Source organism: Aptenodytes patagonicus, chromosome 1, assembly GCF_965638725.1.
Source record: "Aptenodytes patagonicus chromosome 1, bAptPat1.pri.cur, whole genome shotgun sequence".
In the NCBI taxonomy this organism is placed as follows: domain Eukaryota; kingdom Metazoa; phylum Chordata; class Aves; order Sphenisciformes; family Spheniscidae; genus Aptenodytes; species Aptenodytes patagonicus.
In genome coordinates this window covers 197651916-197677188 of record NC_134949.1, presented here as the reverse complement: position 1 = coordinate 197677188, position 25273 = coordinate 197651916, and the positions used below count along the sequence as shown (strand labels likewise).

The 25273-nt window shown below is 43.6% G+C and overlaps 1 protein-coding gene and 1 long non-coding RNA gene across 5 annotated transcripts in view; one reads left to right on the top strand and one right to left on the bottom strand.

The window, feature by feature from the left end:
- Positions 1-66: 66 nt before the first annotated feature.
- LOC143174075 (uncharacterized) lies at positions 67-7013 on the bottom strand. The gene is made up of 4 exons (XR_012997907.1): positions 6928-7013; positions 5438-5606; positions 4569-4725; positions 67-844 (listed from the first exon to the last, which is right to left on the bottom strand). It is a non-coding gene; the product is annotated as an uncharacterized LOC143174075 (long non-coding RNA).
- DHRS12 (dehydrogenase/reductase 12) overlaps positions 6986-25273 on the top strand; it is a 33982-nt gene continuing 15694 nt past the window's right edge. For 3 of the 4 annotated variants that reach the window (XM_076364145.1, XM_076364151.1, XM_076364140.1), the window contains exons 1-5: positions 6986-7067; positions 7585-7718; positions 11488-11570; positions 18941-19033; positions 20436-20517. In XM_076364145.1, coding sequence (XP_076220260.1) covers positions 7012-7067; positions 7585-7718; positions 11488-11570; positions 18941-19033; positions 20436-20517 — 448 coding nt within the window. In that variant the 5' untranslated portion in view covers positions 6986-7011. The remainder of the gene's footprint in view (positions 7068-7584; positions 7719-11487; positions 11571-18940; positions 19034-20435; positions 20518-25273) is intronic. The other variant, XM_076364159.1, reaches the window with a different exon arrangement.

The window sequence follows — 25273 nt, the reverse complement described above, 5'->3', positions numbered from 1 at the left end:
TTTCTGCATGCACACACAGACTCTAAACATATACATATCATAAATGCAATGGTAGCAGCCATGAAATAAATCACACTTATTACAGTTTATTGCCCACAGTATATTTCTCCTCCCACTACTCCACCTTTTTTAGCAATGGGTATGATATTCCAAAGCTCTAGGGAGCAGCTTCCCACAGCTGTTTTAAAAGCTGCAGCCAGACAGGCAAATGTTTTGTTCCTTCATTCCAAATGTTGAACACAGACAGCTCCTACCTGCTGACCCAAAGAAGAGAGGAAAGATGAGCAGCAGACATATCACAGACCTCACCTCCTCAGGAGTAGAAACAGGAACGTTGTGCTGTTGGAGAAGAGAAGTGGATCTCTCTCACAGAGCACTCGCTCTGAGCTTTATGAGGTCCCAAGACATCAGACTTTAAAACTTTAAAAAGGTGACTGTGCAGAAAAAGATAAAGAAATAGAAGCTATTCTAGGTTATGTCAAGAGCTGTTTTGAATGTCTCAGATCCTGAAATGTGAACAGTTGGTGTAAATGAGCCTAAATGCTTTGACTTTACAGGCAAAAGGCTACGCAGATTAAACTGGTGGTAACTTGTACACATTGTACAACATTCTAAACCAGATCAGTTTCTGTAAGTTATCTTGAATCTTATCTCTGATTATTCATCTTCCCCAGATTCTAGTTGAAAGGGAGTTTGCATCACGATGAAGACCCATGTATGTTCTACAGATAATATAGAAAGGATTGTTGTATCAGGACTGCAATTTGAAATTGTTGCTTCTTGGCTTATGTTTCTTGAGGTTCCTGTTTGCTACTGGAGTACATGAAAGTCCCACAGGTGCTAGCTGTAAGAGGAAAAAGAAAACATTTTTAGAAAGTACAATATTTGAGGGAAAATAAAAAAGGCTGACAAGCGCCATCTGATACTGCATAGTACAAGAAAACAAAGTACAAGAAAACTGCTAAAAAGAACAATGTTATATTGCAAGCACAGGTTTCTGAGAAAATTGTATGAAGTTCTGAGGAATCACATATAGATGTCTGTAACAGTGAATTTCTACCAAATGTCTCATTTGAATAAAAATGCAGGGAGGAAGATATTGACCAGTGTAAGTGCATGAGGCCATGTGATTGGAGTTTAAAAATTAAGGTACTTTACATTTACCAGTCATGCTAATTATAATCAACCCTGCTGCAATTTCACTGAGATGAATAGTTACATCAGAGACTGATTTCACCCACAGATTTGAATCTAAGCCATGCTGAGTCTTCTGTACGATCATTAATACTCAAACAAAGGGGGAATCTGTGATACCTTTCCCCGTGCTGCAGTATAGCAGCTCAAATGTGAGAGATGCTTTGAGATGCAAACTGAGGGCCTGTAGGCCAACCTCAGTCCTCTGGAAAAAAATATTTAGCCTTTCAGTATCAATATGAAATGAGTACACAGGGTGCAAACAGTGGAGGAAAAAAATCCACTATGCACACTCATTCACAACTTGCTACAGACAACACTTTTTTATTATCATTGCTTATTTTTGTTTTTTATATTGCTATTCTACTTCTGCATGGATTTCACATTACTAGTTCAGAAATTCTATTTATTTTCAGAATATATCAGAAAAAGAGTTGCTTCATTATTTTTAATGGACTTTTAAAAAAAATTTGTCCAACAACAGGTGAAATAAGAATTTTAATAAACAGGTCTGGTGGTTATTTGCAGGGGAGGTGTCCTGGTTTCGGCAGGGAGGACACTCAGCGGTCCCTCTCCTTGCCAGGACATGCCTGTCCCTGGGAGGCCCCGCAGGCTCTCAGAGACCAGGGCCCTCAGCAGTTGATGGAGCAAACTCATACTTCTGATAAGGCAAATTAAAAGATTCCTTTCACCGGCCCCTGAATAAAAAGGAGTGATTGAGCTGAGCTGATGACATACTGCTACATTTGTTTCTCGAGAACAAAAGGCTATTTGGTCTGAGGAAAGCCTGACTGTTCATTGGAAACAACACTGCTGATAACAGCGACTGGCAAACTTAGCAATGACTTGGGTATAAGAGCACACAACAAGGAAAATACACTACTGTTCATAAAAACACCACACATGCCAGAACTTTGACCCCTCCCTGCATTCAGGATGAGCAGCTTTTGCTTCCCTCTTCGACCACTCACCAAACCTTCTGCTTCAGCCAGGCAAAAGGAAGAGTGCCGACTGCCTCTCCCCAGGCTGCTGACAGCTCTTAATTGCTATTACACTCACTGGGGCAGCGCTAGTTTCTAAAGCTGGAGTTTTCAAATGTTCTGCACCTAGAGCTGAGGCCAGCATGGCAAATGCAGGGTTGGGAGTGGCTGCCACAGCAACAGTGGCTTGCACATGGTTGCCACTTCCTTTGAAAACCTGTCCACAATTATAGATGCCAAGCTTTTCTGTAAATCTGGCCCTTAAAGCCTGCTCCTGTTCCCATTGCAATCAGTGGCAATGTTCTGATTGATTTAATGGGAGCAGGCACAGAGACTTAATTAGAAAATTGGTAACTGCAAGGAAAGGAGAGAATGCACAACAGCCTGCCAGATCTCCGGTATGAAGCAAGCAAAGGAGCCAGTTGTCCTTAAGACAGAGATTTTAGCCTCTCAAAAAGAAAAAAAGAAGGATAATAAGAGATTGGCAAGATGGCCTTGAAGCTGCTTTTAAACATCCTGTATAATATATATAATTGCTTTTCAGCTCTTGAGTACTCTATTTACCTTTTAGATCTGTTCCCTGTTTCTGGAAAGAAAATATGAAACATGCTGAAACACACAGCAATCGGTATTTTCCATTTTTCTCTTGTGTTGGGAGGCAATTAAAAGTTTGCTTAAAACTCCTTGCAGGTACAGGTACAAAGATGGATCAAGTCTAAGGTGGGTTTTTCATATTAGTCCAGCTGGGAGCCAGAAAGGTATTTTTCACCAGCTCTTGTGTTTTAAGAAAATACTGAGATTCTCAATTCATTACTGTATGAAAAATCCTAATATCTGGAGGTTATTAGGATTTTATTTGCTCCAGATTTTATTTGCTTTGAGGATTATCTGCATTCACGGAGGGCCTGCATAACAGACTTGGGGGCTACTACTACACTGGTAAATGCATCTATCTGAATGCAGGACCACCAAGCCAAGCTGTGCAGTGTTAACCCTGGTGCAGTCTCGTCCATAGTGCTTGGGAACAAATTACCCCTTGAGCAAACTATCCCCCCTGACAATGTTTGAGCTTGTTTTGGACAGAAGTATCTATTTAATACTTAAAGAGAGCCTGGGCATCAGCAATCATTTGCCTAGTATGGGCAATAAGAAGATCAGGACCTCGGAATATGCTACGAGTTATTTGATAGTGTAGATACTCCTCAAGGGGGACAGTTAACTTGGATATGTTTTATCAGGGCTAAACACCGGCTCGTGTTTAGCCAGGGTAAAGCCATTTTGTTCTATGCTCAAATGAGGGACATGTCTGGAGCTCAAAAGACTTGTGGCTCTCTTGATCCCGCCCTTCCAGTGGGGGAGCCAGGCTATACATTATCAGTTGCTGGCTGTGATAACTATCTGAGATGTTGGCTGCCAATCCATGAGGAGAATTCCTTGTCTAAAAAATCCTTCGCATTCAGAGCAGTGTCCTATTGGAGTTTAACGCTAAGCTAGTAGCAATCATGAAAGAAACCAAAACCTTCCAAATTTCCAAAGCTCCAGAATGGATTCTAATTCAGCTAACAAGGTATATCAACCTAGAATTCAGTACAAAAGACAACATGCAGCCAAAACTCTTGATGGGGGCAGAAATTTTGCCTCTGAGAGTACTGTGAGGCAGTCCCTTCATTAGCACCAGCCAATTCTTGGCAAAACTATGTCTTACCATTCTCCTGCACACAACCCATACTGCCTCATCACTGTGATGGCTGGGTTAGCAGAGAACACTCATACAACCTCTACAGCCTCCTGCCTCTGGAACAACAACATAAAAGCAAAACATCACAGGGGGTGAAATGAGTAGCAGAAACATCTAGGTGTTAGGACACTGTGCAACAGCTCGCTTCTGATATGAAGCTGTTCAGAGAGAGAGATATTTCATGGCTGAAATATTTATGCACAGATGTGTAAACACCGTGCTGTGACGATTCCTTTCTGGGTGCAAGCTTAGGCCCTCACTATGGAAAAAGCGAGTGTTTCCAAGCAGAAATCTCTCAGCTGAGTGTGCTCAGGGATTGTTGCACTCTGGCAGAGGCATCATTTCTCAGCCTTTACAAAATCTCCTGAAAATGGCATTTCTTAGAAGGGTATGGCTAACATCACAGTAGGGGTGCTAGAGTATTTATGTAATATCCTCAGAGAATTCTGTGTGTGTACTAGGGTGACACTGGTTCCCAACCCTACATTCAAATGTCTTCCTAACAATCTTATCTTCTCTAATGTTAATAAGAGTAATATGCTGTAATTGCCCATTACTGCTTAAACCCCAAAATATTATGAGCTGCTCCCATTGTCTGGCTGCCGTAATATATTTTTATGTTTCACTAATGGACAGCTTCTGCCATGCATACTCACATTGGTTAGTACCTCAGGGCTGCACCATCCAGCATCTTGCTGATTACAGTCCAAATGGTTTAGCCTGTAAGGAATTCTGTGTATCTGCATACATCCCATTTACTTTCAGAGGTCGGCAGGCTGCAGGGATGTACTCCCCAATTTATGAGAACATAGACTGAAATTACAAACAAAACACATCAGAGCCATCATCCAGTTTTTCTTGTACTAAGCCATAGTCTCAGTGCTTAAGAAATAAACAGGGTAAACAAAGAAATGACAAGGAAATACAACACAACGTGGCTTATTGCATTTACTCACAGGAACTTCCACAGGGTTTTTATTTTGGTTGGGGTTTGCTAATGTTTTTCAAACTGAAGCCTATTTCCTGTAAAGAACGCAGCTAATTCTGTGGCGTAAGCAACCGTGGAACATTATTGTTCTCCTAACAGCACACTGAGATGCACTGAAGGTTACAAAGCCCAAGGTGAGACATTCTCTAACTAGCACAAAAATGTGGGGCAGCACTGCAGTTTTCTGCCTGGATATTCATAACAGCAGGCATGCCCACATAATTCTCTGGTTTTCCCCTGCTGTGTATTTTCCCTGAGCCAGGGTTCAAGGAAAGTAACCAGGCAGGCTTGTACAGGCTGTGAGGGAAAGGGAAGAGCTGAAGGGCTAGCAGGGCAAGGGATTGAAAGTAGGAAGAGGGGACGTTATCTCAGCCTGTACACAGGACTTGCACAAGCCTAACATCTGCTCTGTTCACAGCGAGTGTGATTATCTAACGTCATTATAGCAGTCTAGGCTGTACAGTTTTGGTTGCTAATTACACGTTGTAGGTGATGATCACAAAACTATTTCCATATAGCTCACAATTATATACTTACAGACATCATAGTATGTATCTGTAGTTCAGGCTGCCATTCGTTTTCCATTATAGGAAATAATGTTCTGCCAGTCACACTATTGCCAAGCTGTTCCTTTCTGGGCCAGAAGTTTCCATTTCAGGCATCAGAATCAGGATGAATTGTTTAGGAACACTTCAATCAAAAACGCCTAGCCATTTCCAAGAACAAAATCAGTTAAAACTGACTCAGGCTGCTGGTTTTAAATAAATTCTTTCAGCTGTTTTAATAAGAACAAGCATTTTCAGATTTCATGCAAAGGTATGACATTTAGCTGGATGGTCTCTGAACGGAACAAAATAGCACTGTGAAAATGTGTCTTTTTGCCCTCTGAAAACTCTTATTTCACACACAATACCTAGTACAAGCAGACAGTGCTGAGTTCAAAAGTTTTAACTTCATGGTGGGAAGTACCTTTTGTGTGAGCCTAATACTCACACAACGTGCTGAGAAAGTGGAAGACTTTAGTACGAGGCCTTTGCCAGAGTGAAAAGATTTAGAAAAAGAAGTATCAGGCTATCATACAGGGTCAAAAAAGACAGAATATTCTCATTCCTCCCCTATCTCTGCTATTGAAACCAGGTAACTTAAGCTCTTGAAAACTTAGATAGGGTTCCCAAAGTAGCTTCTCTGCATGGGGCTCTGCATACCACATAAAATACATGAATTTATCTAACTTGCACACTGAACTTTGTAAGTTCATAGTCCTTTAATGTACTTAAAACATAATTAAACCTATAACGACAATTTCCTTATGGCTAACATGGGCTGTCCAGATGTGCAACTCCAAGTGATTCTCTTGGGCTTCATAGCTCCAATGCACATACCAGAGGAACTGAAAACACATTTTGAATTTCACTCCCCCTACTGCAAGGGCCGCTTGTGTACCCTTTCCTACAGGTATACTTTAGCCTATTAGTAGGAGCCAGGAATTTCATGGGTTTATTTGTTACATAAAATGCTACTTGGTGTGGCACAACACGGCTGTTTATGTTTCTGCAAGAGCATCCCTTTGACAGCTTTCCAGAGCAGAGGAGGCAGGCCCAGGTGCTGTAGCACTGCTCCACATTCCCAAAACATGACACCCCATTGCAAGCCCTGGCTTGGTTGACAGCAGGTGCCCTGGGAAACTCTCCTTCCTTCCTCTGCCACCGCCTTCACCAAGGCACAGCAGTCTCCAGCACGGTAGGGGCTAACTGCGGCACTTGCCAAAATGCCAGGCTGGCTGGAGGCACCCAGGCCAGTTGGCTAAAAGCAGCCCCCTTTCCTTGCTGGCTAACGAAGAAGGGGGGAAAATGGAAAGGATAAGAAAAAACAACCCACAAACCGCAGTGGGGGAAGGAAGGGGGCACAACTCCCCCTCACAGACACACACTACGCTCCCTCGCACCCCTCTCCCCCTCGTGCGGCTAAACAGTAATGGCGGCGGCAGCCGCAGGCGAGGCAGGGCGGGGCCGCCCCTCGGCCCTTACCTAACGGCGGGCGGGCAGCGCTGGACCGGGCGCCTTATGTAAGGGCAGAGGCGGGGCCAGTACCGCTGTGGCGGCGGCAGCACCATGTCCTGGTACCGCAACGCCGTGTGGTTCGTCAAGGGGCTGCGGGAGTACACGAGGTACGGGCGGGGGCGGCGGCGGCGGCTGCCGCCGCCTCCGGGGAGCGCGGCGTGGGGCGGCAGCGGTCTCCGCGGCGGGGCGGGCGCTGCGGCCAGGCTGGGGGCGTTTCTGTGCGTCGGCGGGCGTTTAACCATTTCGAGGTGGTGGTGTTTTTATATTTTTAATCGAAGCCTCCCGACCCCCGCCAGAGCAGACAAATTTCAATGCCTTATCTGTGATAGCTGCCCGGCGGCGCTGCCTAGGCGCGCCCTGGGGCTGCAGCCGGGCCACCTCCCGAGTGTCAAAGTTTGGGCCGTGTGTCTTGTGGCGGGCAAACGCCCTGAGTTGTTGCTACATAACTTGTTGCAGTGTCACTGGCACTATACGTGGCCTGTCCCGCGAGTACGGAGAGTGATGGGAAGAGGGGGGGCGTTTTGCGTATGCTGAGCTGTGAGGGGAGAGTGCTTTTCAACCCTCCCCTCTGTTTTTTGGAAGTACTCTCTTCTAGTTTCTCACAGGTGTCTCTGATTTATTCAGGAGTGGCTATGAGTCTGCTTCCAAGCACTTCAATCCAGCTGATGTGGAGGTGAACGTGGCTGGAAGATCCTTTCTGGTCACCGGTGCAAACAGTGGCATTGGCAAGGCTACAGCCAAAGAGATAGCGAGGAGAGGTGAGCCGGGCTGTAATGAGGAGCTCTGAGGGGTCGTTACAGAGAAGATGGAAGGAAGCAGGTTTGGCCTTCCAGCGCAAACATAGACATAACTCCCTGGGATGAGGGGTCAGGTGTGTTATTTTACAGGGCTGCTAGTGTGGGTTAGAGGTTTAAGCATGATCCGTGCTGTGAAAAGTGGAATAATGAAACAAAATTAGTGGAGAGGATCTGCAAAGCACTTCTCAAGTGCATGTTTACTGAAACTATCTGTGTTAAGAGTGGTGTCTAAGTATGTTGGTGACGGGTCAAGGTCTGTTTCAGGCTGATTTGGTACAAGTAGCAGTCTGTCTGAATTTGAACTGTTTTGAAGAACTTACAAATATATCATATGATGAAAGAAAACAATTGACTTTGCTAAGCTGAGATGGGAGAGTATAAAAGAAGCAATGCAGTTGTGCTTGGTCTTAATGATAATAACCTGGAGTTTCTGCCCTGTAACTGATTACATGCAACCATTTTTTTTTTTTTTCTGTTGCTCTCTGTAAGCAAGGAGATGGTATGAACTGGAACTAGCTACTGTTGAAGGATAAACCTAATCCCTTTCAGAGTTGACAAAATAATTCCTGTTGTGCAAGAGTGATAGGAGTTTTGGCATGTAGAATAAAGGGGAGGAGCTTGTGGCTCTTTGCTCTCTCTTTGCCTGCTTAGGTTTCATAACTATCTTATGAAGGAAAGTGGCAACTCGGTTAAATTAAACTGATTCAAAATTATTAGCATCAAAGAGCCTTTGGGTTAAAGATCCCCATCAGCGGCAGTATGTGATTGATTTCAGGTTTCCACTACTGCCATTTTGTATAATAGCCTTATGTAAGTATTGCTTTGTCTGGTGACTGTTTTGCTCACAAATGGATATGCCTGCCAGGTTTTGCAAGCTGTCAAGCTGACTGGATCTGCATAGGATTTGGTCATCATGTCTAGTATTTGGAGCCCAAAGAACAACCTTGGGCTCAGACTGCTTGTCTGATACTGTGTGTAGGCGTTGCTGTGCGTATGAAGTTAAAGTGACTTGACAGTGTCTTCCTGATCCTATCCTTGCACATGTCGCTCTGAATCTCAGCGTCAGCTGTTGGGGCTCTGGCTTCTAGTTGAATCTCTTCAAGTACACCATGACAAGAAAATAAGGAATTCAGACTCAGCAAAAGAATAACCAAGCTACATTGGCTTTACCTTCAAGCATTTCAGATCTTTGTAAATGATGACGGTCTTGATGACAATTTCTTTAGTCTGAGTTCAGCTTTTCTCTGAATTGGTGTCTTACGGGTATTGCAGATTTGAGCTTTCCTGTATGTCTTGTGAACTGCACTTCCAGTTTGATGCAGTCTTCTCCCAACCACTCTGACAATTCCCATGTGTTGTTTAAGTTCAAATAATTTCAATCTTTACCATGGAAAATATATTTAAACCCCTTTCCTAGCCTATAGGTCACACCAAAACTTCCCTCTCTCCTTAACAGCAAGAAAAAGGTTCATATTGAAAGCCCTTAAAACCCATCTCTGTTTTCATTGAATGTTTTCCACCGTAGACTATGAGAATGTGTCTGATCAGCTTGAAGGCCAGCTACTTCTTCCATGTGTTTAATTTGTACCTGCACACATTACTTGTGCTGTCCCCAGTGTTTTGGGAAAAGCTCCTTAAACATCTGCAAATGCACATCCTTAACTGCCTTAAGATCTGTAATGAAAGCCCTCCTTTGCAGTGAAGCCTGCAGTCACTGTGAGAATGGCCAGAGGCGAGCGTTGGACGCTGCCCCTTCTGATTGCCTCTTCTTTCACTCATGGAATCTGCTCTCCCTGGGGCAAAGGCTGTCTTTCATTCTGATCTGTATATATTCAGTGCCTGTCTGTGCACGGTCCCTTCCATGCATGGTATATGTGTAACACAAACTGAAGGTGAAACTGTATTAAACATTGGTTAGTGTCATTTGTATGATTATCCAAGATTTGGGAGTTTCCCACTGCTGCCTGCAGTTGTGCACTTGGTAAAAGTAACCCAGCCAACTCTGGCAGTGCAGTGGAGGAATCGGACCCTGTTAGAAAATTTCAGAAGAACCTTGAGGCTTGTTGCCTGTATCAGCTGCATGCCAAATATACTTGCTATAGTGGTGCTCAGTGGAAAAACCTCTCTCGGAGACAGAAAACTTCATTATCAGACCCCACACTGGGCTGTGCAGTGTGTGACTGCTCTATCCCTAGGGTAGACTTGGTGTCTTGCATTTGGGTTCTGGGCACTGGAAGAGTGACCTGGCACCATTGTTTCTATTATCAATCCTTTGGGATTACATTGCTTGAGCCTTCTAGTGGTAGACTGCTAGCAATCCCTAAAATACCTTTAACAATAGGTAAAAGTAAAGAGTGCAGGTACTCCTTTGACTGAGATTAACACATTACTTTTAATGATCAGAGAATACAAAGCATAAAAATAAAAACTAATTATGCCTACCTGTACTTTAGTCCTCTTTTTGAAGGCTCTCTTTAACGTGGCTAAGCTATGAGGTCATAAGTATCCAGGCCTTTGAGAGGAGCCTTGCCCTGTGTATTCCTTTTGTAGAAAAGTTGGTTGGAAGGGACCTCTAGAGGTCATCTTGTCCAGCATCCCACTTGAAGGAAGACAGTTGCCAACACTAGATCAAACCAGCCATTGCTTTGTCTTGCTGGATCTTGAAACCCGCAAGGATGGAAATTATGCATCCTCTTGGGACAGCCTGATCTATTTAGAAGAAAACTTTTTTTCTTAATGTCTGTCCTGAGCCTCCTAAGCTGCAATTTGTGGCCGTGGTCCTTGTCGTATCTCCCACTGCTGAGAAGAATTCTGATATCTGGCATTTTTATTTCCTTTTCACAGAGCAATTCCAGTCACTTGTGTTGTTCAAGTCCTTTACTGAACTTTCTAAGGCATGTGCCAAAAAAAGCATTTACAATACAGATGCCTTAGCTTCAATTTCCAGTGTAGCTCTGGTATTGTATCAACACTAAACATGATGCGCAGACTTGACAGAAAATGGTTTGAGCAGACAGTACCTAGAGTGCAGTGCCCTTTTCCATACATGCAGCCTTATGTGAGGACCCTGTTACAGCATGATACTTTCTCCTTCCTGCCTGCCTTCATAGAGACCAGAGCCAAGCAGAAATCTTCCACACACTCTGTGTCCCCTAAACCTTTTGTTTGAAGGACCTTTACCTCAGTCTTTTGACAGACCCTGTCGGGATTCTTGGTGTGTTTGGTTTGTCTGATGGTACTGCTGGGTTGGTGCCTTTTGGGGGGAATTTGTCCCTGAGAATGGCCCGGGGCTGGCAGACCTGGGACTGCTATGGTGTGCCATGGCCCTAACCAGCCCCCTGCTCCCAGCTCATCAGCAAGTGACATGGAAGCCTGAGAGCTCCACAGACCTGAGCTTCAGCAGCATTGATGAAAAGCCACCGCTCAGCTCTTGGCAGCAAAGAAGTGGGACTGTTGGCTGTGCACAGCTCAGGAACATTCTGCCTGCTGGGAAGCTCCCGTGATATTTCAGTGATCATCTGACCAGTATTGCCACTGCTACTAGCAGGCTATAGATTTCCCACAAACTGGAATGCAATCACAAAAGGTTTTTTGTTTCATTTGGATTGTATCAAAAACTAACCCCAAACAAGAACTGCAAACTGCACATCACTTCCTGGCCCTCCCTCTTTGCTGATGCCTCCCCCAAACACGGTAATTATCAAGTGTGTTTCTTGTCGAAATCCACCAGGTGGCACGGTTCATCTGGTTTGCCGAAATAAGGAACGGGCTGAGGTCGCCAAAGGAGAAATAGTGACAGAAACGGGCAATCAGGTGAGTTGTATTTTAGTCTTTTGTTTACTCTTAGAAAGATTGTTAATACTAAAACCCTCAGAGGCCTTGAGATATTCTGTTTTGTCATTTTGCTGTTCCGTTTTTTCATACGGACATGGAAACATCTAGTAGTTTATCATCCACGTGGTTTGAAGTGATTTAATTTCACTAGGTGATGTTTTCTGTGACTAGTAACATCACCAACAGCATCCTGTTTTATTTAATGTTTGTTGTCGATATGTTTTGTGATGTCCTACTTAACTATTCCTAACTATGTGGCTGAGGCTTTTAAAAGTTAACGCATTGCAACACTTGCAACAAGTTTATGAGTTTACAGCATTGGAGTTGAAGGTTTTATGTGTCTGAATAACATGCTCTTAATTTGCTAAGGTTGGCTGCTCTGTGAAGTCCTGTGTGTGGTCCTAGTTCCATGCTCCACAGACTTTTCCATCTCCTTTTCTTATAATATCTCTTCCTTACCTCCTCCCTTCTGTTACAGATTCTTTTTGCTTCTGCATATATCACTCTACAGTATACCCCTGTAGCTGCACTGTTGCTTTTGCTAATTATTCAGGAGGGTGTGCTTGTGAAGAAGTACAGTCGTTGTCTTTCTATCTTGGTGTACTGGTTTTGGCTGGGATAGAGTTACTTTTCTTCATAGCAGCTCCTATGGTGCTATGTTTTGCATATGTGACCAAAACAGTGTTGACAACATATGTTTTAGTTATTGCTGAACAGTGCTTACACAGCATCAAGGCCTTTTCTGGTTCTCACGCTGCCCCGCCAGCGAGCAGGCTGAGGGTGCGCAAGAAGTTGGGAGGGGACACACTGGGACAGCTGACCCCAGCTGACCAAAGGCATATCCGATACCATATGATGTCGTGCTCAGCATATAAAGCTGGGGGAAGAAGGGGAAAGGGGGGATATTCACAATTATGGTGTTTGGCTTTCCAAATCACCATTGCACGTGATGGAGCCCTGCTTTCCTGGGGATTGCTAAACACCTGCCTGACAATGGGAAGTAGTGAATGAATTCCTTATTTTGCTTTGTTTGCATACAGAGCTCTGCTTCGCTTATTAAACTGTTTTTATCTCAACCCACAAGTTTTGTCTGTTTTACCCTTCTGATGCTCTTCCCCATCCCACTGGGAGGGGAGGGAGTGAGCGAGTGGTTGTGCGGGGCTTAACTGCCTACTGGGGTTAACCCACAACACTTAGATGGAGAGCTATCTTCATTTTAAATAGTGACTTGGCTCTTGAACGCAGTATTTTGATTCTAGTAATCGTTTTTAATGTGGATCAAAAATTCTGAAGACTTTTTATGGTTAGAGATACCATATTGGCTAAACTTCTGCTCTTTGGTTTCAGCTCCCTCGTGTGATACAACCAGCATTACACTTCAGTTCTTTAATGGAGGTGAATTAGATCAGTCCTTATGTAGAAATAAAAACTTTCCAGCTGTCTAGAACTGTGTAATCCCATGGCTATAGTAAGACTGGTGATTATCTGTGTTACCTCCTTTTCTAACTGCAGTCAGACAGCCTGGGAAGAGGGGTGAGTTTGATGACCTCTGAAGGTTCCTTCGTGTTCTGTTTTCTGTCATTTGGTGAAACAAAACTTGAGGCAAATAATGTTCTTCCTCTAAAAGCAGCACTTTTTGGTGCATTCCCACTTTTTGGTAGGCTGCAAACCTGTATTTTCTCTAGTCATGAAAGAGTATGAGGGCACTGCAGAACATGTGTCCTGTCCCCAGGGTCACACACTTGTATAGAAAGCAACATTCAGTGAAGTGTTAGACGAGCTGTACAAGAAGCCCTGTGGGTCACGTGACTGCACTGGGAAGAGTCATTTTAATAAAGTGTCCACAAGAACATCCTTCTTTATAACTACTCATTCAGAAGCAATCCAGGGAGATAATAAAATGCTTTATCTGCAACTTGACAAGCTGTATCCAGACTTAACTTGCTCTTCCTGATCATCTGGACAGAGATCCTGTTGTAGTATACGTCAAAGATTTTTTTTTTTCCATCTTCCACAGCAACACATGCTGGAGTTCAGTGCTGAAATGGAGTTATTATTTGGCAGGCATCTGCACCTAGACCTGGGAACTGGGAAGTTCTCCTAATCTGTTAAAGTAGATGTAGTCACGGAGATTAGGTCTCATTTTGGAAGTGACTTTGCTACCATCGAGGACTTTTATAGGGAACAGGCCTGTGGGTCCTTTTTCTGAGCCAATGTGACAGTCTTCAGCAGATAAGTGTTGATTTAGATCTTTTTCAGTCTCTGAAATCACTTGTAATATTGAACATCTGCCCAAAAAACTTCAGCTCTTCTGTTCCAGTAGATAATGCTAGTAGCTTTAAAAGTAGAAAGCTTTTAGAGAGAGATCCAGTTAGAAACAGTAGAGCAGTGTCAAGTCTTTGGTCAGAAATGGACATTACAATGAGAAAATTCTGACCTAACTCAACTAAGGAGCTGAAATCCAATGGCTAGAGAGGAAAAGTCATGTGTCTTTTTTATCTGCAGGAAAGCAGAATTACAGGCAGGGAATAATGCCTTGTAACTTTCTCAGCTTCTTCACTTACCTCATTTGCTTGTATAATGAGTATTTAAAGAAACAACTTGGAAAGAGGGGAGGTCCTTTAATGATTATTTGTTGTTTTGCATGAGAACGCATCCTCTGCATAATTATTTTAGAACTGCCTTTTCCTGGGATACATCATAAGACACATCTGTGGTGTGTCTTTGAGACTAAGTGCTATCTAGGAGAAGAATAGGAGTTGACATGCCTTTTGTATGCTGATAAATGCCACTGTGCTTGTACTAGGTAGAACACAAATCTGCAAAAAGCAAGAGAATTGCCCATAACAAACAGTAAATGGCTTTTGGTGTTTTGGAGAGAGGAAATATTTCTAGCTTTAGTGATTTAGAAAATTATAACTTTGCTCTATGTCAAGCTTTTCCTTTTTTATTCCATTGCATCCACGTTCCTGGCCATAGTATTTCGAAACATGGCAAGACTGTTGTGACATGGGGTGGCTAACAAGGGCTTAGCCGTTAGCATGGAAGGGGGTGCAGAAGGCACCTGACACTCAGAGACAGCTGGAGTGGGCGCAATGATGCACCTGAAAGCATGCTCTCCTGCCCTGGTTGGAGTGACTGCACCTGGCATGTGGGAGGCTGGCCCAGACAGAGCTCCAGAGGAATGATGTGGCAGATGTCGGGCTGCAAGGAGTGACTGGTACTATTCCCTGAGCCTGGTGCAGAGCATGATGGTCCTCATCTGTTGGGTTCTGCTGTGGTCAAGGTGGTGGGCTGCCAGGTGAAGCGACAGCAGGAGATGAGCAGGCTGCATAATGCTAGGGAACAGAAACAGGAGATTGACAGGGTCTTTGCAGAGTAGAAGAGCACAAACCCCACATTGCATGGAAGGAGGGACAGCTAGAAGCTATGCTTGAATAAGTGGTGGATAGATGCCTAAGTTGGGGAGGAATGGAAGCTTGTGACTGCTGGCAACAGAAGGCAGGCTTGTTCTCTGCCTGCAGATGTGCATTTATAGGATAGGTATACTGCCATGGTAACAGATGAGGAAGAACAAGGTCTGTCAGGGGAGGTGTTGGAGACAGATGAGCCTGAACCGTTGTTGGCTCTGGGAGGAAGTGGTGGGTGATAATGGCTGGAGGCTTCCCCCTATGGGGGATGGAGGCACCCATCTGCAGTCTTGGCTGATGTCTTGAGAGGTTTGTCACTTGCTGGGAACTCAGATGTAGGGTATTGTGGAGAGTCTGCTGAGTCTCGTCTGGACCTCAGACTAGTACCTCTTGTTGCCCAACCACATGGGCACCCATGACATTGTGAGGGGTGACCTTGAGTTCATCAAGAGTGCTTACAGAGGGTGAGGGGCATGGGGGCTCAAGTAGTGCTCTCCTGAATCCTTCCAGTGAAAGGGAAGGGTTTGGGTAGGAGCATACGCACCCTGCAGGTCAACACCTGAATGTGCAGCTGGTGTCACTTTGGCCTTTGTCATTCCTGCTCAGCAACATTCATTTCTCAGAGAAGGTCAAAGAGGTCATAAAGGCCAAAGACAAAGTGGAGCAAGAATATCCTTGCCAACAGGTTTGCTAAGCTAGTGAGGAGGGCTTTAAACTGGTTTCATTGGGGGATAGCGACCAAACCCAGAAGAGGAGTGGAGTCATGGGGATGGTGAGTATGTGTCTAGGGGACAGCAAAATAGAGGAGGCACTCACAGTTTTCATGTGAAAGCAAAATGAGTGGGAGCCCATCTCAGACTCCTGTACATGAATACACAAACAGGAATCCATGCATGGTTGCAAAGCTGTGATCTCTCTGGTATTATGGAGATGTGGTTGGCATGACTAGAGTGCTGGAATGGATGTATACAGGTCCCTTTTAGAAGGGCAAGCTGGGAAGACAAGGAGGAGTTGTGCTCTATGCAAAGGAGTGGCTTGAATGTATGGAGCTTTGCTCTGAAATGGGTCACGAGCCAGTTGAGAGCTCATGGGTAAGGCACAGAGGTCAGATCAATGTGGATGATGTCATGGTGGGTGTCTGCTACAGACTGCCTGATGAAGTAGAGGAAGTAGGTGGAGCCTTTTTTAGAGGGCTAGAGAAGCCCCATGATCACAGGTCCTGGTATTGGTGGAGCACTTGAACCACCCTGATACCTGCTGGCAACATGGCAGGGCATAAACAATCCAGGAGACTTCTGGAGAGTGTCAAGGACAGTTTTTTTTGATATGAGTGTTGGACAAGCTAGCTAGAGGTGATTTCTGCTGGACCTGCTGTGAATAGCAGCCTTGAATATCTGCTTTGGTGGAAGTGGCCATGAGATTGTGGAATTAAGATCGAGACAGGTGAGAAGGAAGAGTAGTAGAATTACAATCTTTGGTTTTAGGAAAGCAGATTTTCTTTTTTATGGACCTGGTTGACAGGATCCCATGGGAGACAGCCATGGAGAGCAAAAGGCCTTGGGAAAGCTGGTTGATCTTCAAAGAAAACCTTAATGTGGGGGGTGCTTCCTGTTAACTGGAAAAAGGCAAACCACTCATCTTCAAAAAAAGGCAAGCATGATTTAGGGAACTACAGGCCGGTTAGCCTGAGGAAAACTATGGAGCAAATCCTCACAGAAGCCGTGAAAGACAGTAAGGTGATTGGGGAGAAAAAACATTGTGGGTTTATCAAGGACAAACCTGGCCTGACCATCCTGGTCGCTGCCTTTAGTGAGATGACTCTGCCAACGGACAAGAGGAGAGCAGTGCATGCCACTTTCTTTAACTTTGCCAGGGCTTTTTACATGGTCTGCCATAATATCCTTGTAGCCAGTTTGGAGAGATGTGGTTTGAACTGGTGGATGACAAGCTGGGTGGAAGACTGTCTGGAACATTTGGCTCAGAAAGTATCAATCAACAGTACAAAGCTGATCTGTTAACCATCTTTTAGTGGCATCCCTCATGACTCAATACAGGGGCAAAAACTGTTTAATGTCTCTTTTAACAACTTGGACAACGGAGTGAAGTGCAATCTTTGTCAGATTGCAGATGATCTCAAATGGGGGTGGGGTGGGTAGCTGGAGAGCAGCGCTGCTATTCAGGGGGATTTAACAGGTGAGGAAATGAGCTGACATGAACCTCATGAAGTTCACCAGGAGCGGATGCACAATCCTGCCCTGGGTTGGAGGAACTCCATGGAGCAGTACAAGCTGGGACTAGCTGGCTGGAAAGCAGCTTTGCAGAAAAGGACCTGGGGGTGACAAGTTGTCCCTGAGTGAGCAGTGTGCCCTGGGGCAAGGAAGGCCAACCACACCCCAGGCTGTATGAGTGTAGCCAGCAGGCTGAGGGAGGTGCATCTTCCTCTCTATTAAGCCTTTGTGAGACCACAGCAGGAGCTCTGTACCCAGTTTTGGGCTCCCCAGGACGAGGAAGTCATCGATGTCCTGGAGCAAGTCCAGCAGAGGGCTGCCAAGGTGACTAGGGAGATGGGACACACGATGTGCAAGGAGAGGTTGAGAGGGCTGGTTTTGCTCAGTGTTAAGAAAAGAAGGCTGAGACGGGTCTTACTGTAGTCTACAGCCATGTGATGGGAGGGTGCAGGGAAGGCAGTGCAATGCACCTCTTGGAGGCCTGCAGTGAAAGGATGAGGCGCAGCAGACAGATTGCAACAGGGAAAAATTCTGACTACATGATAGGAATGTTTTTGGGTTTGTTTTTTTTTTTCACCATGAGGGTGATCAAACACTGGAACAGGGTGCTCAGAGAGGCTGGGGAACCTCCATCTTTGGAGAGAAAACTTCCCTGGACAACCTGATCTCAGTTACCTGCATTGAGATGGGGATGAGACCAGGTGGACTCCAGAGGTCCCTTCCAACCTACATTATTCTCTAACACTGTGACCTTGAGCATTGCTTTGGAAAGTTGCTTTCAGCTAAAGAGGAAGCTGCTATATGAATTGTTTAAACAGAAGTTTTGCAAGCCTTGCAATATTTTTCTAGTTCTCTGCTATGCCTGACTGTCTGTCACGATTATTTATCTAAGTAGGGCTCTCTTTTAATAAATTCGGCATTAAAAAGCTATGGCTCAGAAGCAACTTGTCATGGTTTAACCTCAGCCAGCAACTGAGCACCACACAGCCGCTCACTCACTCCCCCCTGCCCCAACCCCAGTGGGATGGGGGAGAGAATTGGAAGACTAAAAGTGAGAAAACTCGTGTGTTGAGATAAGAACAGTTTAATAATTGAAATGAAATAAAATAGTAATAATAACAATAATGAATATACAACGCAAGTGATGCACGATATGATTGCTCACCACCCACTGACCGATGCCCAGCCAGTCCCTGAGCAGCGGCCTCCCCAGCCAGCTTTTCCCCAGTTTATGTACTGAGCATGATGTTGCATGGTATGGAATGTCCCTCTGGCCAGTTTGGGTCAGCTGTCCTGGCTGTGCCCCCTCCCAGCTTCTTGTGCACCTCCAGCCTTCTCAGTCGGTAGAGCATGGGAAGCTGAAAAGTCCTTGGCTAGTGTAAGCACTACTTAGCAACAACTAAAACATTGGTGTGTTATCAACATTGTTCTCATACTGAATCCAAAACACAGCCCTATACCAGCTACTAGGAAGAAAATTAACTCTATCCCAGCCGAAACCAGGACACAACTGAATCAAGTGACTAAGCATGTTTTAAGGACTAGAATTAGATTTCCCAGTTGTGCGTGTTAACCTAAGTGTTTTAGTTGTGTTCTGGAGAGAACTTTTTTTTATACTGCTTAAATACCTTTTCACCTAGACAGGCCTTAGCAGTGAACAGGGACTCTTCACTGTCCCTGTTGATTGTAACTTACTTTTTTTTTCCTTTAGAATATCTTCTTGCATATTGTGGATATATCTAATCCCAAGGAAATCTGGAAGTTTGCTGAAAAATTCAAAAATGAACATAAATTAAATGTGTTGGTAAGTTTGCATACGTAAATCATGTGTCTGTCTTTGGAGTGCATAACCTATGAATTTGTCCAACAGGTAGTCTAGATTTCACAGTTTGGCCCACAATTCTCTGCTTAATTTTCTCTAAATGTTTTTGCAGTAGTCTCCATCGTCTGTTTGCTCTTGTCCATTCTCACTTCACATACACAGATATGATACAAAAAAGAGAGAAAAGCAGTAATTTTTAGCTGCATCTTTTGAGGTTCTTACTACACATTTTCTGTTTGACTTTCATTACTAATAACTTTGTCCCTCTTAAAGCTAGTCCTTCTTAAAGATTAAACTTTTATAGAACGTCTAGTTAGAGCAGTCTAAAACAGAGTCAGGGAAAGAGCAAACAGTTAAGCAGCATGGCTGGTAAGGGGCTCAGTACCTTATTTAGCAGTGAAAATTTGCTCTGGGGGCTGTACTAAAACTGAGGCACCTGGAGCAGTTGTTTTGGTGCTTACTAGATGAGGAAATTCTGATAGAAATGGGGAAATAGCTTTTGGGGAGTAGCAGTGAACGAGCAGGAAGGTATGCAGGGGCAGATCTCTTTTCGAGGTGGGAAAGAAAAGCTCGAGCTTCCTCTGGAGGGTAAGGCAGAGAAGGAAGCGTGCCTGAGAATATGCTAGCTGCACCCGGCTTGCAAGCTTCTGACTGTTCATGAGGTTTTACCTTACAGTGCATCCATGCTGTGTGGTGCAGCGCTGTTTTAGCAATGTGTGAGTCGGGTGGGGTATCTGTGCAGGATTGCCAGGCAGAGAGAAAAGCTGGGGTCCCTACAACCAGGGAACAAAGTCAGTATGAAGCACCTCTGCTGGTTACTTCTGCTCTTCTCAGGGCTAACTAGGATGCAGCAATCTGCTGACCTGGCTAGTTTGGAGCTAATTCTTTTAATTTGCTGAGGGTGGTACTTCCTGCGGGCCATTCTACCACATGTTGCACAGCTTCCCATAGTGAATTTTTCCCTAATGGAGAATACATCACCACATAGCGTGGATGATGTGGGGTCAGTGTGGTCTCTCAGATGAGACTAACAAACTACGCTGCGTATTTATGTTCTAATATCTGCTCTACAACTTGCATATTACTTTCTGTGAGAAAAGAGTTTAAAAACATGGAGTGAGGTACTAAAAGGACTGTCGGCTCTTAGTGTGTATTACACATATATATGTGGTGAGACATTTCTCTGAAGATCCTTTCTTTTGTGAAAAACCTTTATGATCAGCGGCAGAGTAGTGTGACTTGGAATCGCGTGGTTTATTGAAACAGTTTGTAGCTTTGTGTTGCAGTGTCAGAAAACAGCAAACTAACATGGACTGCTTGTATGTGTGGTTTTGTTTGTAGACATTTGTGTAGATTATTTTTGTTTACAGGAGTTGTCTTACAGGTCAACAATGCAGGATGTATGGTGAATAACAGAGAATTAACTGAAGATGGACTTGAAAAAAACTTTGCAACAAACACTTTGGGTGAGTATTGAAGGCTTAGTTCTGAAATATACTTATTTTGGTTACAGAAGTGTGTTTTTTACAGCTGGGTTCATGAGGTATGTATTCCTGCTCAAAGAGGGATCATACCATTGCTATGCCAGGGAAGGAGCAGGAAAGGAAAAGAAGAAGTATTACAGCTTGTTTGGAGTGTAATTTTTTTAATTTCTCCATTTTCCAGTTGTTCTCATATCAGCGCCTTTATCATAGCAGCAGTGGACAAATGCAGATAAGATTTAATTAAATTGATTCTGAAATTTGCTAGGAAACTTTGTTCCAAGCAGTGCTGCTAATGATACTCTCTTTGTAATAAGTGTGCTCCTGTGGCTTGGATAGAGGTTGGAGCACGTTCAGATATTTAAAAAGACATTCAAATGTTCCAGTAGGCTTGAACAGCGTTGTTTGATGTAACAGAGGCACTGTGTAGGAAGACTGTGCCTTATGTAGTGCCCTGGACACTCTCTAACAGATGCAACATCTAGTCAAGTGATTGAGCGGTACTGGCTAAGTCTCAGTCACTCCGCATATAAGGGGTGCATCCCATGAACCGTGTCGTGGAGGTATAAGAAGGACAAATTAAGGGAAGCAAATAAAGAGGGAAAGGGGAGATGTGGATGAGCAGGGAAGACAGTGAGCAAAGTGGAAGGTTCCCATGTAACAGCCATGGAAAAGATGTGAGCAAACAGCCAGCCAGTCAGCAGAGAGAAGAGCTGTCTGCCGCCACTGATATCTGTAGGGCTGAAAGCTGCACCTCTTGCAATGGGAGATGTGGTGCTTGCATCAACAAACAGACCTGACACTCTCTTTTCCCTCTGCCTCCCTGCAGGGTAGGTGGCTTTCCCAAGGGACTGTCTTTAATATATTCAGAAGTGATACATTAGGGAGGAGCTGTGGTGCTTTGTTTCTGTGTTTTCCTCCTGTTTATCAGTATCTGGGATGAGGAAAGGGGAAGCTTAGGCTATAAAGATCAGGCATTTTTAGAACTAATATAGGCTGGAAACCATTGTTGAGTTTTATTCTTAACCTTTTTCCTGTGTTGCTTCCTTAATTCCTATTTACTTCTGAAAACTAACACTTTAGGTATAAATGTCTTGTGCTTAGCTGATGTGGTGCATACAGCTTGTTTTTTCTGCAAGTCTGACTGCATTAAACTGACAATTAATTCAAGTATAAAGGCACAGATTATTAATCTTCTGCTAGCATTCTTCTGTTTCTCGTGGTCAAAATTCAAAATGAATTTTATTTTGCCATCAAATTTCCCCTGGCTGCAGAAGTACAAGAACTTCTATCTTGAGAAATTTATTCACCTTAAATTAGTTTAAACCTCTTGTGGTCTTTCAAACAAAAATCCAGCAATGCGCAAAGGTGCAGTTCTTCCAGAGAGAAGCAGAGTGAAACAAATACAACAGTCTGAACATGAAAGCATGTTTTGGTTTAGTTTTAAACATTGAGGAAATTAATTGCTGAGGAACTGGACTAGCGCATTACTTGAGTTAGATTTTTATCACACAAGTAGAAGCAGCAAGTTCCGCTCTCCCAGCTGTAAATCAGCCTCATTAGAGATATACAGCTGCACAGAGGAAGCTGAATTACAATTGTAGCAAATTAGGAAAATACCCATATTATCTTTTATGAATGTTACATATAGATCTTGTTTATTTATCTGTGTATCACTTGCTGCATGACTGTATAAGAAGGTCAAGGAGGTGATTGCACATTTGAGCAGATAACATAAAACAGGTAAGTTGTCCTCTGTTGACCAACTTCTGCAGAGTTCAAACAAGACTGGGTTGTTTGCTTAGACTGGTTCTTTCTAGGCAACAATAAGGATTAAATTTCGAAGCTTTTAGAACAGAGTGGGACTTGGTTGAGCTGGAAGAGGCTGTCTGTGCAAGAGAAAGCATTGGTTCTTCGCGTGTGTCTGACTTGCAAGCACAGAAGCTATCAACAGTGCAGGCTTTTTTTCTTCAAAATCAGAGATGGGGTAATAAATTGTATCTGCTGGAGTCATAGCAGGAGAAGGCTGTATGGAGAAATGCATGTCAGAGTAGATGCTGTGTTAAGTCATTTCCCTAAGCACTAGGTACCTTTGGGTGTGCTTTACTTTGGAGAAGTTATTTCTTTATCAGTAACTACCTGTGGTTATAGGTTCCCAGAGAAAAACTTGGCTAAATTACATATGGCTGGTATATAGGTTGGCTGTAAACTAGAATGTGGTCTGAGAGAACAAGCTAAATTCCCTTCTCTGCCTCTTTCCCCAGAAAAGCTAAAGCCTGAATGCTGACACGGGCTCAAGGCCCCTCTTTTGAAAATCTGCAGTTGTCCCCCTCGTCAGCAGCATGGAAACAATAACTCATGACTGCCTGACTTCTGTAGAAATAAGGTGGAATAATATTAATATTTTTTTCAGATCTTGACATGCAGGATGTTCCTCCCATCTTTCTTTGACTGTTTCTACCCTGGATCTTAGCTTTGGTCTAGTAAAGGAGTGTGTAGGTTGTAACTGTCTAAGAACGCAAGACTCTAAACTGTAACATGCTTTAAATGCAGAGCAGAGTTTTTGAATTCGGTATCTGAGATCTGATTAACATTTACATAAGCTGTAGAATTGCTCATTTAGGTGTCTAAAATGCTGTGGAGCTTTTAAATCCAGGCTAGGAATATTTTCCTCTTCACTGACTTGTTAGTCTGTTTTCAGATATTTTGTGTAATGGATGTTAGAGTTCAGTTCTAATTGATCATCTGACTTGTGGAACATACTTTATATCCTGGTTAATGGTTGGACTCTATCTTAAGGGTCTTTTCCAACCTAAATGATTCTATGATTCTATTCTATGATCTCTTCTTGGACATATATGGGGCAAAAATGAATGCATAAGTCCTCTGGTAGATGTGAATATGTACAAAAATAATACTGGTTAGGATAGAAAGTAAACTTCCCTTCATGTGAAGCACCACTGACTGGCTAATTGAGGACAGCTCACTGAAATAGGAGGTGTAGAGTCCTCTCTGGTGGTGTTAGAATATACAGGTGGGTGAAGGTCATGAAAATGCAAAATGCAGGTTGATAGTTCAGGCTTTGTATGGTTTGTTTAGTATTCAAGTTCAAACTGTAAACTGCTTTGGGCAGGCAGTGGCAGCTGTATCTGTGCTGGTGCCTGGCATCTTTAAAATGGGGCTCAGGCACAAATGCCACATGGCTTGTTGTGGTTCTGTTGTTGCTGTCACATGAAGTACCTTACCTTTTTTCCCGGCTAGATCCCCAAGGATTATTTTGCTCTGATTTCTGGAGCTCAGTGAAGGTGTAGAGAGCAGAATAGCTGTGGAGCACTTAGACTGTAATGTGGGAGCGCTAGCCAGACATGAGTCTGAAATGGCACATTGCTGATTGAATCACACCTTCGGTATGAAATTGAGCGACTGGCTTGTGGTAATGTGGGCTGATTTCCTGGGGAGCTGCCGATCCTGATGGGCAGATTTTATTTGTGTATCCTTTAGTTTGTGTGTTGTTGCCCTTAACGTTTCCTCCTGTGGGCTGGCCTTCTACTCAGGGTTGTATCCAGGAGCTGGGCAGCAACAAGCAATCATTTCTTCTGATGAGACTTGCAGACTTCTGAGTCAACACTTCTTGTCTTTTTTATTTTATTTTACTTGTTTTAGTAAAACTCCCAACAAAGACTATTCAAACTGACAGTATTCAGCCAGTTTGGAAAAAAACCTGTCAGCATTGGTAGGCAAGTGAAGGCAACAGAAGCGTGTTCTTATTGAAGCACTAGACATTTAGCTGAAACAATCCTTGTCCCTCTATTTTATAGCCTGCCTTACTTTACTTTTACTCGACATATCTTCTTGCTTGACATGGAAAAATGGCATATATGTTACATTTTTATTGCTACTTACCAGCCAAGGGGATGCTAAAACACACTCAGAGATAAATAAGTGATACTCCCAGTATGCATCTTTTCTTCAGTCTAATGTGCTCTCATGTTTTAATAATATAGCCATATACATTTACTCTCTGTGCAAGAAGGGGTGGGGCCAGAGGAAATAAGATGCTTTTCTACCACAGTAGCAGTACAGCCCATCTGTGGCAAATTGCCTAACCTGTATGGATATTTGTCAGTCTCTTCCCTACGCATAAACCATATCTAACTGGTGTTTCACAAAAGCCAGTGTTGCCTGGTGGACTGTGTTCTGAACTACTTGGAAGTCAGGCAACTTGGATACCAGCTGTCAGTCTGCCATAAGATCAGTGCCTGATCTTTGGCAAGACAACCTTACCTGTGAAAAGGAGACTACGATACCGATTCTCTTTCTAAAGAGCTTTGAGACGTATGGATGAGAAGTGCTGTGTGAAAGGATAAGGTTGACTATAATTGCAAATCAACTAGCTATACTGAAGCCTAGGTTCCCAGGACAAAGAGGAACCCTTATTGAGCTGAGCTTTGTAATTCAAGGGAAATGTAAACCTTTGTTTTGTCTTTCATGTTCATTAGCTCTTCCCATACACTCAGTTATTGCTAGTGTGGTGGAATTGGCCCTCAGAGATAGCACACTAAAATCTTCATTCCTGATCTTGTACTCAGTAAACAGATTCAGGCATCTCTCTTACTTGGAACTGCATAAATTGAAGGCTTGAAAAGATAACCAGGGCAAGGAAGAATGTCAGTTTGTTCTTTTTTTTTTTTTTTTTTTTTTTTTTTTTTTTAAGACTTGGACATAAGAAAAGTAAGCCAAT